Source organism: Cygnus atratus, chromosome 27 (assembly GCF_013377495.2).
Source record: "Cygnus atratus isolate AKBS03 ecotype Queensland, Australia chromosome 27, CAtr_DNAZoo_HiC_assembly, whole genome shotgun sequence".
Lineage (NCBI taxonomy): Eukaryota > Metazoa > Chordata > Aves > Anseriformes > Anatidae > Cygnus > Cygnus atratus.
The window spans coordinates 3,219,186-3,235,564 of record NC_066388.1 but is presented as its reverse complement, the minus strand read 5'-3'; the positions used below and the strand labels follow the sequence as shown (position 1 = coordinate 3,235,564).

General features: G+C 47.5%; 1 protein-coding gene across 1 annotated transcript in view; it reads right to left on the bottom strand.

Moving 5' to 3' along the window:
• Positions 1-1,069: 1,069 nt before the first annotated feature.
• Positions 1,070-16,379, bottom strand: part of DPYSL2 (dihydropyrimidinase like 2) — a 44,020-nt gene continuing 28,710 nt past the window's right edge. The window contains exons 8-14 of the mRNA XM_035562814.2: positions 14,189-14,309; positions 10,576-10,732; positions 10,271-10,412; positions 9,406-9,576; positions 6,326-6,505; positions 4,720-4,885; positions 1,070-3,919 (exon numbers count right to left, since the gene is read on the bottom strand). Of these exons, the coding sequence (XP_035418707.1) occupies positions 3,828-3,919; positions 4,720-4,885; positions 6,326-6,505; positions 9,406-9,576; positions 10,271-10,412; positions 10,576-10,732; positions 14,189-14,309 (1,029 nt within the window). The 3' untranslated portion in view covers positions 1,070-3,827. The remainder of the gene's footprint in view (positions 3,920-4,719; positions 4,886-6,325; positions 6,506-9,405; positions 9,577-10,270; positions 10,413-10,575; positions 10,733-14,188; positions 14,310-16,379) is intronic.

Sequence of the window (16,379 nt, the reverse complement as noted above, 5' to 3'; positions counted from 1 at the left end):
TTGTTCCACTTGTTGGCTGGCTGATGGGTGTCCTTCAAATTTGGCAAAACTTGGTAAAATCCTACATTCATCAGTGTCCGTAACTCAAAATCATAACCCTTGAGCTCAGCCTGCCTCAGCTATCCCACAGTGCTACTGAGGCCATCGCTGCACTCAATGATGCAATTTTCTAGTGAGGACTTAACCCACAGTTCCTCTTCCCAGAGGAAAATTGAAAAGCTGCTGTCCCCTTCTGAGCAGATAAAATGGAAACCCTCTTAAAACTTTGCACTGGACTAAACTACCAAGTTTAAAGCTGTGTGGAGAAAGCTAATTACATTTACAGAGCATTTAAACATTTGGTCATAGGCTCCAGCCATGCTCAGATTCGGGGGAAGACCACCGAGGGGGTTGTCCTTGTGGATGTATGGATGCAGCAACCAGCGGCGTGAGCAGCTGGCAGTGACGTTGGCTGGTTCTGAGACCTTCCCACGAGGGAGATCTCCATCCCAGCAGCTCTGTGACACTGTAAAACCCAAGCACTACCACTGAAAGTGTCACTGGTGTTTTTCCAGCCAGCTCTCATACTCCCCACTCAGTTAGCTGTGTGTGGCTTCTATCTGAGGCTCTACTTTCTCTCCCTGCCTCCATCGCCGTTATGAGGGTTCAAGTAGAAACACATTGGAGGACTGAGGACTATGCCAATAGTTTTAGCTTCTTTTGCGTGCCTTTCATCAGTGATCTCTGCTTAACCACGCAAGGTAGAGCCGGGAGCTTTCAGGCAAATGTGTCTGCTTTGCCAAACGCTGCCTTAAGGAAAAAGCTTCCCTGAGAAGAGGCTTGGTCTCTCTCTCCTCAAAAGGAAACTACACCACGGACCATCAATTCCTCTCTACTATCATCACCTTCCAAGGAACTGTGGAGCCTTACCTTCAGCTCTGCTACTGTATATCTCACTCCTACACAGGACTATCATCAGCCTACGTTAGCAGTGATCTGAGAGCCCAGGCTGCTTTTATCTGTTGAAGGCACCAGCCAAGGTATGCAGTTACACACAACACGTATCGCCTCGAGACACAGATGCACCTAGTGAAACAACAACATTTTGTCTTTATTAGGAGTTCCCATGGTAATATAACACAGAGTTCTTAAGGAATAAAACACAAGACTTGGGGTTGGGGTGTGTTTTTTTTTGCCATTGAGACAATGGTCAAATATCAGTACTTCTTTTTGTCTACACACATGATCAGCTTTAGCACTTACAGCTCCTCCACTCATGGTTCACAATCACAAATCCAAGGGTTAAATCCAGCTAGTATTAAATCCTACTTCTTTTTTTTTTATTATTTTTAGAGCTTCAAGTCACTGCGGTTAATTAATTAAGTCATCGTCTTTTTTCTTTAAGCATTTACATATGACATTCATTAAACAGACACAAAGCGGACGAGCTCTCACAGGAAAAAACATGCTTACATAGCCTGCAAAAATCTTTTTTTGTGATTTTTTTTTCCTTTTGAAGAACAAATTAAAACTAAAAAGTCATCATGAGTCAGTGAAGGAAAAAAAAGGAAGACTTAAGTGAATACTGAAGAGCCGCAAGTGTTTCGTAGAATTGAAACGGATCTGCATTTCTTTTTTTTTCTCCCCAACTCGTTCAAATTGATTTTAACATACAGGTGAAAATAAAATGAAAATAGCTGCAATATATATTACGTTCACGGATTACTTCACAAACAAAGTGCAAACTCTTTTATGCAAAACTAAACACCCAGGAGTTAAACCTAAACGCAAGATGCATGGATGAGGATGGCAATGTTTTCCTTAACTTTTATGTTCAAAGGGTCCTAAAGGAATCAGGTGCTGAAGCTGGGAGCATTTGGGTACCTACAGAGTTTCCAGATCCTTTGAAAATCCCAGCGTTGATACTTCATAACAACAAATTTGGTAGTTGCTTCTTAAAAGCCTTCATATATATAGTTTTTCCTTAAAAGAACCTGTAAACGCCATTTAAGAAAATACTCACAAATACAGCAAAACAAGGTCAATGTACGTGGCGAAGTACAAACAGAAGAGAAAGCAGAAGATGCAGCCAAGTGCCAGGGCGTACAGACAGTGGAGGTAATGCTGTGTTAACTGTGGGTGGAAAAGCTCTCTGTGCTAAGAGACAGCCTGAGTCCTCGGGACTGTCAAGCCCTGCAGCTAAGTGTTAAGTGGGACTCTAATGGTGCAGATTTATTCTCCGTGTCCTGAAAACATGAGCCTCCAATACTAGGGCTAAAAGACCTTCAGACCTGGAAGATATTTAAGTGCCCAGATCCCGCTGACTGCTGCAGAAGCTGCGGCACCTAAACTCATTCCATGACCACTCTTGCCCTGTGATTTCGCAAACTTGAGGCAGCAGGCGTCCGAGGAACGGCGGGGAACGACCAGGCCTTCATATGAATATTTACACAAATGCAGATTCCTGAAGGAATGAGGGACTGTGAAATTTGCACCGTGGATGAGAGATTCTCAGCTGCTGTTGACCCACTGAGCTGCTCTGAGGCTCCCGGTTACAACAGCTGGGCATCTGGACTCTAATTGGAATTGCCACGGATGCTCAGGCATGCACTCACCCGGCCGGCCTTTCGCTGAGAGCTAAAGATAAGCTCTTGTAAAGTTTTAAATAACCACTCATAGATGGCCAGGAAAGGGGACGTGGCTGCTACAGAAATCTTCCAGGCAAAGGATTGCTCTTTGCCTGTGGCCCCCTGCTCATTGATGGCCACCTCCAGGAACAAAAGACTAACTGCTCAAAGCTTCTCAAGAGACTGTCCCAGCTCCTCAGCCAGCATCTAGCCCTGTTCTTTGCACCAGCTCAAGACCCAGTATACTGAAGTGAAGATCATAGCTTATGAACCTGCTTCGCGACCTCCTATTGCAGCTAAGTGGCAAGCATTAGCTGGAACGGAACCTGGGGACACCTGAAGTACCAGGGTGGCAGTGACATTGGCGGGGTCTGTAACTTGAATGAGACTTGGGAAAGACCGGGAAGAACTGGGAGATGCCCAGTAAACTTCGTAAGGCTTCGTAAACACAATGATACAAACATATTAAAAACATACACAAATGTTAAAAAAAAAAAATCCTCAAGGACCTAACTTGCAGCAAAATCCAGAAGGAAAATAAAAAAAGGAAAAAAAAAAAAAAAGAAGAACTAAACAGAACAAAAGTCCCCAACAATTCTAGCTCACCCGATGGCAGGGTGCGATGCGTATTCCTAGCGCTGGGTCCTGTTTCTCTCTCTTGGCAGCAGACAGCTACTCATGGACCTGAAGGCGGTGGTGGGGAATGGTCACTTGCTGAGACTCGTGCCTCTCTGTGCTCGCCTAGCTATTCTGCTGGAACACAGAACCCTAAAGAATATCCAGTTTAAAACCCTTGAACTACTCTTCTGCTTGACACTGGAAAAAAAAAAAAAAAAGCTATTCTTTACATTTATTTATTCCTTTTTTGTCTGTGTCTTAAAGGCAGCTCCCGGGAAATTCACTTTATCCTTCCTTCATTAAAAGAAAGATGCTGAATGGGACTGAGGCCACATATCTCAAACATCCTCTTTACATTTACTTTTGCATGTCAGAGGTGTCAAAACAGGGTTTGTTTCTTTAAATGTGTAGGGGCTGATGGGGAAGTGAGAGGGGTTGGTGAAGATGAGGAGGGAATCTGAGGGGACTGAAAGAGGCGCCTTACTTCAGCCCCCCCTCACTGGTTGCCCGCAGTAACTGTCACAGGCTCTAAAAGAATCATAAAGGGTCTCCAGGTGCCCCCGTCCCCTCCCCTGGTCCGCTAGGCGGGCACAGAAGGGGTCCTTAGCCCAAGCTGGTGATGTTGGCACGTCCGCCGGGCGGTGCCACGATGCGCTGAGTCGTGCGGCGTGGGATGTTGTCGTCGATCTGTGCGCCTGCGGGAGAGAGAAGCCATGTCAGGCCCACTGTGCAGCGAACGTAGGCACCCCGTCCTGTATAAATCAATGGTTTTCCCTTAGTGAGCCTTTTGCTGTTTTCTTCACACACTTCCAGCTAAGCTTTTTGCTGAGACCCTCGCCCTGCCACACTCAGTTTTCTGATTCCAGTTGTCCTGGCTCTGTTCAGATTTTTGTGCCAGCAGTAGCTGCTGAGCCCATCCACACCACTCCACCCTCATTGCGCTGAAACGGCACGCTGTGAAATAAATCTGCTGCATACCAGGTCTGCAGCTGGTCTCAGCTGGCAAAGTTCCACTGATGTTGGTGCAATGTGCCCTGTTCAGACGCCCGGTTGAGGACCGAGCAATGGGGTACTCAGTGTTCATGACATGGCCCGAAAACAAGCAGGACTCCGTGATAGCTCCTATGCTGTTCTTCCTTTCTAAAGAGAACACCTGCAAGCTAAAAACACCCCACAATCTCTCACCACCTTCCAACTCCAGCGGAATTCAGAGCATGGGAGCATAAACAAGACACGGTTTCAAGGTACTACACTTTATCCCCACAAAAACTTAGGAAAAACTTCTTTACCGAAAGGGTTGTTAGGCATTGGAACGGGCTGCCCAGGGAAGTGGTTGAGGCACCATCCCTGGAGGTCTTTAAAAGACGTTTAGATGTTGAGCTTAGTGATATGGTTTAGCGGAGGACTTGTTAGTGCTAGGTCAGAGGTTGGACTCGGTGATCTTGATAGTCTCTTCCAACCTAGACGATTCTGTGATTCTGTGAAAAGTACGTACCAGACAAGCTAAACCCAGACTGGTGCAGGTTCCTCACGGGTGGGGCCTGCTGTTTGGCAGGAGATGTCTTAGCTGAAGACGCCGGTGTGACGGTCTTCGGCGTCACCGATACTTCGCAGACAGGCCCGTCGTAGAGGCCTCGAGGCACACCCCGCAGCTCAGCCAGCTGCAACACACAGAAGCAGGGAAGCCTTCAGGGTGAAAACAGCCTTCAAAACAGACCTAGACAGCTGGCCTGATGCTGCTAAGCCAAAGACATACGGTTCAAGATTCATCTTTAGTGAGAGGATTTGAAAGCATACAAAAACTCCTCCGGGCTGGTCCCCAGGTGGTAGCCGGCCTCTTAAGCAGCATGGCTAAAATGAAAGATGATGGGGAATGTTGTGGCCCCAGCTCAGTGGTGTCTGCAGCCTACAGACAGCCCCAGCTCTTCCCCTGCACCGCCTCTTCTTGCCTTTAATGATCTCAGCCTACCTGTTGCTGTATTAAAGGCTCCTGACAACTCTCAAATGAAACTTATTACTCACACCCCAAAAGGGAAATAATGCTGACCCAGAGCCAAGGCTGCACAAACAAAAATCAGGCTAGCCTCACATCTCCGGCTTCAGAGCTTTAGATTGGGTTAAATGCAATTATTCCAGTTGAGATCTGCCCAATTGGATTTATAGGTCAGAGACGCAGTTCTGCGGGAGGCCAGAACACACCAGAAACCACGGAGCTGTTCTCTGCAGTGCTAAATTATTTGTGTTTGTAACACTGATAACTTGTAATTTCCTCAGGAGAACAATTAAGGAAAGATCATTTGCAAGGGACATGTAGGCTGCCTATGGTCAGCAGAACTGGAACAGTTCTGGTTTTGTCCAGGAGAGGGCATCAGCTCAGACATCGAACCATCTTTCTCCTCAGAAATCTGACTTCATCTGGAAATAAACTTCTTAAATCCTCTGCAGCTAAGTTGCAACCGAGTTCGGCATCATCTTCTCTCTCATCTTTTTACCAACTAAAGGCATTTCAAAAAGCGGTTTCTGTTTTGATTGGGTGTATTTTACCAAAACACTCTTCCAACAATTTTAGCCTCTTAAAAATAGAAACATTCCCACTTCTATCCAGGCAGTGGGCTGTGCCTCTGACTCACCAGTCACCAGACAAGAGCATCTGACAGAAGGGAAAGCAACATAATATATTTTAAACAATAAATGAGAATTCTAAACTGTTGCTGAAAGGTTTGATATATAACTGCTATCGGTGAGTTCTCTTGGTGCTCCTGCAGGAGGAGAAGCCTGCTGCGTTATCTGCAGATTGACTCATGTCTAAACCAGACAGTTCTCACTCTGTCCAGGTGCCACCAAGACGGAGCACAGTTACAGAGCAGAAGAAGAAAATCTGCAGCAAATCCACGCTCAAGACAAAGCATATTCCTGTAATGACTCAAGCGAATAGCAAAAATGAAAGAGGAATGAGATAAATGTGGCTCCTATCCAGGGAACATTTTCTGGTGCAGAAGTGTGTGTATTTTGCGAGCCAGGGGATAGCATCTGTTTTCCACCCACTTTAACTTAGGAGTTTCAGGGAGACAACAAATGTGCATCCAGCCTCTTATACTCACCCTGCTCCTTGCTTTGATGCGCTTGTAAACGAAGTCAGGGAAGGGTTTCCTGGGGATATACCGCCCAGAGCCCTCGGTTACGTGGAGATTCCCGTCCTCCAGCACGATCTTCCCCTGGCTGATAACCACCAGGGGCGACCCACGGCACTCCATGCCTTCAAAGATATTGTACTCCAGAGACTGGAACAGACAAAAAGACAACGTGATGCAAACATTCATGCCAGCAAAGCCTGCCATGCTTTAACTAGCCATCACCAGCCATGCTAATTCCCCAAGTTTCGAGGACAGATGGAAGCAAACTCAATAGCGTTTAAAGTTATTGAGGATTTACTCATGCAAAATGTTCTTTGTGAAGATTCTTACAGAGAAAATCCAGTTTCAAATGCAAATACTTTGAAGTGTACCCATCAAAATGGATTTAGGCACCTAACCTTCCTGAGCTGCATGGGATTTAAGAGCCGAATAAAGTTTTATCTGAGTTTCATACTAAAAATTATGGTAATTTAAAAAAAAATGTATTTCAAAAAAGCATTTTGCTGATGGGTCAGGGACCAGACCAATCTTGTTTTACTCTAACGGGATTGCTCATCCTCAATTAACAGAATTTGAAACATCACACCATGGAAAAAAAGAGAAGTTTTAAAGGAATGGTGGGTAAATGTCCCACCCAGGAACATCCTGGAACGAGATGCACTCCAACCGTGTTATTTGGGGACTCGTACTCTGGTGATCAGCGCTGAGACAAACCCAGGTCTTTTTTGCTGAGTTAATGACGGAGTTTGATCTTGAAGTGTGTTATAAGTATGGGTAGGCTTGACTGCAGATTTACAATTAGCTAGAATGGTGGTTAAACCGACTGCGAACCGGGTCCAGCAAGAAAAAAGTTGTGGTGGCAAAGGAGGAGGCTTGGTTAGAAACTTATGAACTAGGCTGTTCCAAGAACAACACCATCTCCCTCTCTAGCTCCTCGTGTTTCCTTGCCAGACAGTGGCAACAGCGGTGCGAATTCTTGGAAAATGTTCACATGTTGCTCTAGCATTCAAAAATGTTACAATCATCTGATGCCACATAATCAGTACGTAGCCCTGTGTCGCAGCAACCACTCGGCCCGCCTTTCAAAGGGCCTTTTGTTTTATTCTTGATCAAAGGAGGATGCCTAGACTCTCTGGGCATCCCTTGTAACAATTTATTCTCTAATACAAGGCTCACGTGCAGTGTGAGACACAGAAGTACCCCAACAGATGCAATGCCAGGTATAACAGGCAATGCAATGAGAGAGGTGAAGAGGTGAAAAGCTGGATCTGTAAGAAAAAGGTTGCTGCTTGTTCAACAGCCCTTCAGGTTCTAACAAACCACTTGAAAGACAGCCCTTCATCCTCCCCAGTCTTGGCACCACGTCTGAACTTGCAGGAGTCTCAGTGGAACTGCAGTCTTTAGCCTAAACCCATTTCTGAGCAGTGACTCCAGGGTGGATCCAGCCGTCCTTCAGCCTAGCTCTGAGACCTATAGCAAAACCTGGAGATGGCACGCAGTCAATCCTGACTGTACCGGAGCATGTCCCCATAGATAAGGTCTCTGAAATTTGCGTTAGGAAATTTTAAAGAGTCCAATTCATTTGCTAAAAGCAACAGCCATTAAATGGCAGTGGCTGTCATACATTCAATCCAGCAAGTTACTTCCAGCTCTTCAAGCTGGTCAGCTCCAGTACGCACAAACCCAGGTTTAGGCCACTAAATTCAGCACCTAACAGCAAACAATTCAGCTCCCTCTGCTAATGAGCAAGCCATTCCTTTCCAGATTGGAGGTGATGAGTCTGGAAGCACCTCTAAGGTGATTAAAGCAACCAGACTTCTGAGTCTGGATGCCTCTGCTCAAAGTCTAAGCACGGACAGGATGAACCCAGGCCATCTGTGACCAACTCTGACACAAAGTCACAGGGAAGAGAACCAAACCTTAAAAAAAAAAAAAGTTCCTTTGTGAATGTGCCCAGGGATCCAAAGTGTGGAAGAAAATTTTGCTCCTTCAGCTCCAGAGTGAATGAAAGCATTCATGGAAAACAGAACAAGGAGTTTTTTCCAGGGAAACATTCCATAGGTTCATCGCCAGCAGTGAAACAAGTTGTCAACAAATGCAAACAGAGGTTGCTTTCTCTGAGACAGTGCTAGAATGGCACAGGGAGGCTCCAACCACCCCTTTGTGCCGGGACCTTTCTGCCATTTCGCACAGGGTGGGAAGGCTTTTTTCTGGAGGAGCCAGGTGTAAGGGCTGCGACGCTGCTGGGGGCCACAGGCAAACAGTGCCTCTAATGATGCCGCCACAAAGCCACAAAATAAAGAGGGGCTGATTAGTGTGGGAGCTGCCCTGTGCCAGCTAACATTGGGATGATAATCAGTCAAATCCTGTCTGACTCCACACATGTACCCTGTGGATTCACTCAGCTAACAGCGCCTGCAGTAGGTATTTCTCCACTTCCCTCCTCCTCGTGGGTACTTGCCAACTTCTGGGCCTCCATCACCCAACTAATCCTGCTCCTCACCACTGCCAGGGGGCAGGACATCTGCAGCAAAGCCTGAACATTGCCAGAGGCCTGGAGCAATCAGGGCCGGATCAGTACATGGTGTAAATCTACTCAGACTCACTGACCTGGATCAAATCTCCAGCTAAGGTGTCCAGGAGCTGGCACGCTTCACTAACTGCAATGAGAAAAGGCGCAGTCCCATTCCCGCTGCTAGTGAGCCAAAAGGTCATAAATGACACGTCGTGATAGGAGGCCTCTTGGCATTTTAAGAGATTTGAAGAGCTCTCTGTGCTCAGATCCGCACGTCTAACACTCAGAAAGAGCCAACAATGTCTTTGCTCCAAGGGAAATATCTGGGTGTTCATGTGATTGCAACTGTGGACTCAATCACCTCTCCGTCTGCTCATATAACTAAGCTGTGCTGGGTGTAAGACTAAACAGAGCTTGGGGCATGGGGAAAAAAAACCCTCAGTTGTCACGAGCTCTGGTTCTTGTCAGCATAGTCTAAAGGAAGACAGAAGGAAATGAGCAGCAGAGCTCATATCATAAAAAACATCCTTACTATGTTATGAGTCTTGGCAGAGATTGTCTTGACACTGTCAGGATCCCAGATAACCAAATCAGCGTCAGAGCCCACTGCGATACGGCCCTTCCGCGGGTACAGGTTGAAGATCTTAGCTGCATTTGTGCTGGTCACAGAAACAAACTGGTTCTCATCCATCTTGCCAGTCACCTGGGGAAAGACAAAAGGAGGCACTGCATTAGCCAGATGGGGACCGCTCCGAAAAGCCAATAGCTGGACCATCAAAAGCAGATTCCCAATGAGCTCTGTGGGGGCAAAAAGCTCAAGTAAAGGGACCGAGCTTTTGCAAGGAGGTAACGACACACTGCAGCAGCTCCTTCAGCTCTGAATGTCTGCTTGCAGAGAAGGAGGAAGGAACTTGTCTCACTCACCCACCCAGCTGCGGTGCAGCAGGGACCAGAACCAAAACCCCCTTTCATTACTCTGTCCACTTGGCCACACCACTTTAACTCGAGAGAGTGACAACTCCTGCTTGATCTGTTTATCAGCAATACTTTACAGGTGCAAAAAGAGATAACAGAACATACACAAACAGATTTTCAACTCCTCCTCGCCAGACTGGTAATTTAGGTCAGAAATCAGACATGACACACACACACACACACAAAAAAAGGGGAGATCCAGACGTGGCACACAGCACTCTCAACTCAATTACCATTCTGCTACTGGCAGAGAGGTACAACTGTTCACTATTTAAGTGAACGTTTGCTATATGCCTACATGCTTTATAGGCTGGATTTTCAAGTCTGCAGAATCATAGGTGGAACAGTGGCTTAAGCTAAAGAAGTTTCAGGGCTTGCAAGGGCTCCTTCTCCGGCCATAACGCAATCAGCCCAGGACATACCACAGCCTTATCCCAGATGATGGACATCCTCTCTTCAGTCCCGTTGGTTCCTTCAGGGATCAGGGTAAAGTTGTCCTTCCCAACAGCTTTCTGAGCAGTGTTGAAGGTGCAGTGGGCACTGCCAGTAACTTGGAGGTCTCCACTGGAAACAGTCAATGACAGCTTTTTAAGGTATTTTATTGTCACAGGTTTACCAGTAAAGATAAAACACCCTTTTGCTGGCTGCCAACAACAGTTATTATTTTTATAACCCCCTTGTCTCAGAATGAAACATATCTTGAAAGAACACAAAGAGCTCTACTCACCAGGACAGTAGTGAGTTGAGAAAATCAGGAGTGGTTGGGTCAGGACTCAGTGGTGGGGAAGTGACAAAAGCTGCCGCCTTGGCCCAATTCTTGCTCCAGTAATGAGATCCGTCAGTACCCAAGCTGGCTGTGATGGGCTCCCCGTACACCACAGTGCCTACAGGAGGGGAACACAGGCAGATCCATTGTGAGCGCCAAGCGATGTCCAGCCTGGCTTCCAGGCACGAAGCACCCTTCTGAAAAGGACATCTCTACGGGGAAGTTATGCCAGCACTGCACGCTGCATGGTTTCTTGGTGCTTCCTCTCAACTATATGATGACAGTGACACAGGGTTGGATTGAATTCACTGGCCTGCATCATCAAATGATTGAACATCGTTAAACTCCTGGCCCATTCAAAGCTCCTCTGGAACTATGTTATGCTACCAAGCGCGTGTTTTCACCAGCAGGCTCTTAATTTTATATGCCTGTCTTGAGATCTCTAAAGAAACGCTGTGCATTTGCCAACAATGGGTACCTCAGCGTAAGCATCCAAACCCCTAAATACCGGAGTTAGTAATAAAGATACTGTCAGGGCCAAGAGCAAGGAGTAGCAAAATGTGCACCCTGCCTTTACACAACCGCTGAGGTCAGAGCTGATTAATTGTGCTTGAAAGGGTTACTGTAAAGATTCACTGTATTGGATTCCAGGCTAGGAACCTCATGAAAGAGCCTGAGGGGAACTCTAAGTGTGAGGGGACACAGCCTGGTCCAGAAGGGATGTGGAAGAAAAGCAACGAACAAAAAAGGCACCTGCAGTATTTTTATAAACGTACAGCCATGAAGGATCTAACAAGGCTGGGTGGTTTTGGAGCAGGCTCTGTGCACAGACCAGATACAAGTCCTACATGGAAAGTTTACTGCCTGCAGAGAGCACACCACTGAGAGGAAACAGCAGCGTTTCTGGTTCGCAAATGCAGCTCAGGGAAGCTGAGTGATTTCCCCAAGGGTTCATGGTAAATCTGTGGCAGGACTAGGAAATGAACTCAGATCTTCTGACTCGCTGTCCAGTCCACTAACCACCAGTGCATCCTTCCTCTTTATTAGCATTTTTGGAACCACATGAAGGAAGAGCCAATCCTTAAGGCCACGATGCTTTGCATGCTGGAATGCACCAGCGACATCTGCACACCAAGCAGCTGCAAGATGCTGCAACTTCAAAAGCGGTGCAGGCTGGCAGCCCCGATCTGCCCACCAAATGAAACGCTCCCCAAATCTCCGCTAAGCGCCTGTCCAGCTGGCTTCGGAGCCCAGCCGCTCCGTGTATGCGTAACTGCCTGCAAAAAGTGTGGGTAGTTAAAATATTAATGCTAAATGCTTCAAAAGCAAAAGACTGGCAAAGGCAACGCAAGAGCCACTCAGCAGGGCCTTACCTCGCCATGCAGAGTACAGAAACACGACCTTTCACCACGATGTTCAAACTACTGCTATGTCTACAGGCTCTCAAGCAAGCTGGGCAAGAGTGTGTTTGGTGAGGCAGAACTGGCTCCAGTAACGGGCTGCACGCTGCTTCCAGGACCACACCGAAGCAGGAGATGTTGGAGCAGCTTTATCGGAGGGGATCCACCAGCAGAGGAAGAGGCCGTGTGACATCACTTGCCACAAATAGGGTTATGAAATCAGAACAAGGCAAAACACACGCTGGCTATTAATGGGAGGCCTGTTGTGGGCCAATACATTGGGAGGATTGTTCTGCAGGGAGCAACGTTTTGAGCTCCCAGATCTGCCAATGACAGGGCCTGCAGGGAATCTCCTCCATACAAATGCCACTGGGAACATCTGGCTTTAAATAACAGTCGCTCTTTTCCATTTAGCAAATCAATTCGGTTTTGTTTTTGCTTTGGATAGTCTTCAGCTCTGTTTCCTCTGTTGCTTGGGAGGGCAAGGATAGTGTGTGTGGCCCTCCTGGGCTACCCAGTTGGGTAATGCACAGCATTTAAATTGAATTACTTAAATAAAGGAGCAGAGAATGGTGTGCCATTTATACCCCAAATTCTCCTTATAAGGAGAAAATGCAATCTGGAAGAAAACTGCACATACTAGTTCACTCAGGAAGCTAAGCGAAGTGAGCTCTGTGGGTCAGTCATCTGGGACCATCCCAGCACCTCTCAGACAGGCCAAGCCCCAGCCACGTCAGGTTGTGTTTTATGGGTTTTGTGATGAAAGTGTGTGGTCCCTTACCCCAACCCCTATGACTACTCTCCAGCTAGTGGTCTCAGGACAGCGAGCACAGAAAGGTGTTGTTGTCGATGCTGCATCTCTGTGGTGCATGTGTCTCCAGTCCTTTATCTAGAAAAACGACAGGATGCTTCCCTGGCTTATGGGATTAAGTTGCACCGACACATCAAGTTGTTTTCTGGGGCAGTGCACCACGCAGTCACTTTGCCGTGTCAACACATCTTCTCGTTTCAGCATGATCTCCACTAATGGAGCTAGCAGAGGACAGTTTATCCCAAACAGCTTGAGCTGCTTCCACACCATGAACAGAAAGAGATGCCTTGGAGATTGGTTTCCCTTACCAGCTCTGAACTCACTTAACAGGAATTATGGGATCAAAACACTTCTGAGCTAATACACAAACACAAATCTGTTTGCTGCAGTAGGAAATCAGCCCTTCTAGCACCAAACGCTCAGATGGAAAGTGATGTCATTTGTGTATCTATTCAGGCTTATTTAGACTGCACCAAATTAAATACAACCCTTCTGTGGAAAGGAGGGGGGAAATGATCCCTCCTGCTTACTCACCCACCCAGAGCACTTTAAATAGAAACGAAGGGTTTAGTCACAGAAGTAGGGAGACAGGCGCGCTCTGTGCTTTGTAACCCTCGTTTCTTGGGGGCAAGACAGCACAGTCAGGACCTGGGAGAAGTTACTGCATCATTTAGTCATGCAGCTCCTTCAGACCTCACTAAGAGAGAGGAGACACGAGGCAGCAGCATCCAAGGCAGGTCTGAGCCTTGCTTCTTGCAACATCCTCAGGCAGCGTTATCAGAGGCAATTAAAATTCCCAGCCAAACCCAGACTACCGATCCCAATTCCTGCCTGGATGCCAGGCTGAGTTACAGCACAGTATCCATTTCACAAGCAAGGAGCACGGTGGACAGCTGGAACCAGTAACCACTTCAGCTCCTCCAACTAACTCCAGCAGGGCTCGTGAGTCCAAGACCTCAGTCAGGACTCTAAGAATCACTTCTGACCCCAGGAGCAGTTCAGCAGAAAGCACCAAAGGAAGACCACAGCAGCTGGACAGAGGACACTGCTTGCAGTCTCCATGGAGATTTGTTAAGTGGAGACAGCAGGGAATTGCTCTGTGATAACACGAAGGCACACAGCTCGATGTAGTAGCATGGGTGTGAAGAGAGTCTCCAGGCTGAACAAAAGGAACAGCTCCTGGCACTGATACAGCCACTGTCTGGGGGACATGAGACAGAAGCACTTGTCTGGGACCTTTTGAAAAAGAGCCTGGACATAACACTGGAAAAAGAAACCTCTCCTGGAGGGATGAAGCTTATGTTGGCAAGGAGTTGAACGGCATGAGCTAGTAGGGTGCTTCCATCCCAGGGAATTAGCTTACCCTTTTTCCTGGCCTGAGCAATGACATCAGCGGCACTTTTGCTCATCACCTTGGTGATGTAAAGGGGGCAGTTGGTTTGGTTGGCGATGGTTATTGCCCGGTTCACAGCTTCTGCCTCCACCTGCGAAACAAAGTCAGCAGCAAGTTAGTGTTAGCGTACTTCTAACTCCCCTAACTCCCCCATCCTCCTCCACAGGGTCACACCTTCCGCTTCCATGGGAAAAAAAGGGCGTGCTAGGCGAGAGGAGAGTTTCCACCTCTCCAAATCTGAGCTGGAAAAATGTACAGTGTAATTAGGATAATTAAAATGGCACCGAGCTACAGTCTCATCTCTCTACTAACTTTTCTCCCAGGCTGCTTCAGAGATTCTCTGCAAGCAGCCTAAGTCCTAAAATAACGCTCCAGGTGCTCGGGGTCAGTATGATTAAGCCCCTTCTTTAACCTAGGCAAAAATAAACAACTAAATGTTAACTCAGCAGAACTATTCATGTTCCAGCCCGCACAGAAGAGAGATGCTGTAGCCACATATTCTGGTAAGCCACGTTTGCAAACAAGCCTTCTAAATTGTACCCTCCACCACAGTATCTGGCTTGGGATCTGACAGAGTGTGAGCCACCCCATAAATCAACTATTTTTTCTTGCACGTGTAGAGAGAGAGCCCCAGCAAGACTGAGACACCGCTTTCTATCTAGTCTTCGAATGAATATGATCAGGACTTTCCCAGATCACATCTTCTAATCAAAGCAGTCCAGCTGATGAATTTAACAAGGGAGTAATGCTCATCGTGCCTACCGCTATGAAGAACTGCAGTACCATAGACATCTTCCGAGAGAACAAAGGCAACTGAAACTCCAAGCCACCAGCCACCTGATTTCCAAAAGCAAGAGGTTACCAGCACCTCCCACAGGCCTGGCACAGTCTCAGCACTTCTGAAATCTGCTCTGCAGTGACTTATCTCAGGCCAAGAGCAGCAAACCAGCACCAGTCCCAGGATCAGGACGCGCTGACTGCTGGCTCCTAGCTCAGTCTGCTGCAGGAATACCTGAAATTAAGGACCTGTCACCTTAGGACACCGTACTTGACACACGGATGCCCAAGTGCCCAGAACAGCTCTGCTCCCACCTGGTACTGCTCTGCTGGCAGCAGAGGAAAGGAAAACAACACAATGACTGGGAGTTTTTAGAAGAAAACAAGCCCCCAAGCCCAGCAGGTTGGTTTCAAGCACCCTAAAAAAAACCCTAGCCTGTCACCACCCCGGGGCTTGTGACTAACCCTCCCCAGGCAGAGGGGATGTGCCACTGACTAGATGGGGACATTTTCTGGCCTGAGATGGGGACATTTTCTGGCCCAGCGGCCCCACCCAAGTGGAAAAGGCTGCAAGGAAGGGAGTTACTCCACGAGGTTTGACTGCAGCAAGCCACAGTCAGCAGCACTTGCAGGAAAGGGGGAGGCTGAAGGGAAGAGCCAAGAAAAGCCAAATTGTCCCTCCTGAGAGGCGAGGAGAGAAGTCAGACGGGGAAACGCTTCCAGGCAATGGCATCAGTTTGCCAGCTGCCCGCGTAAAGCAGGCGCACACGCAGCTCTGTCCATTTCCACATCGTGCCTTAGCTTCCTCACCTCCAAAGCAGGGATAGAACAGTCTGCATCTCCAAGCTTTTGACCAAAATGCCTCTAAGCAACTGCTAAAGCAGGAAAAGAATATTTTCAGTGCAGCAGAAGGCTGCTGAATTCATGCCTTGTGCCCAGATGCTATGGTGACAGGCACATAACAATAACCCAACGACGAGTCCAAAGGGGAATGTTTGCAATTACCAGCATGCATCAGAAGCCCTAGCACAGCAGTTCTCTTGGAAAAAAAACAAGTTTCCTGGAGCACTTGGACTGCTCGGGCTTCCAGCGTTTTTGTGGCTAAAATAAAAACAAAAAAAATGACGGATCACGCTGAAAAGTCATCACAGAACGATCCGTGCTATGAGGGGGAGGGTTTTACAGCAAGCCATGGGTGATGCTGGCTTGGGCTGGTGGTGTAAGACGGGTTTCCTTTGCTGGCTGGAACCAAGCGCTGAATGCTGTCACCTTGGCTAAACCCGGGTTACTGAGGTGAGGTGAGCCGGCAGTGAAACATAAGCCTTAATTCAGGCCTTTTGCTCAACCCAGAAGTTCAGAAGGCGTGCACGCTCCGAGTGAGACA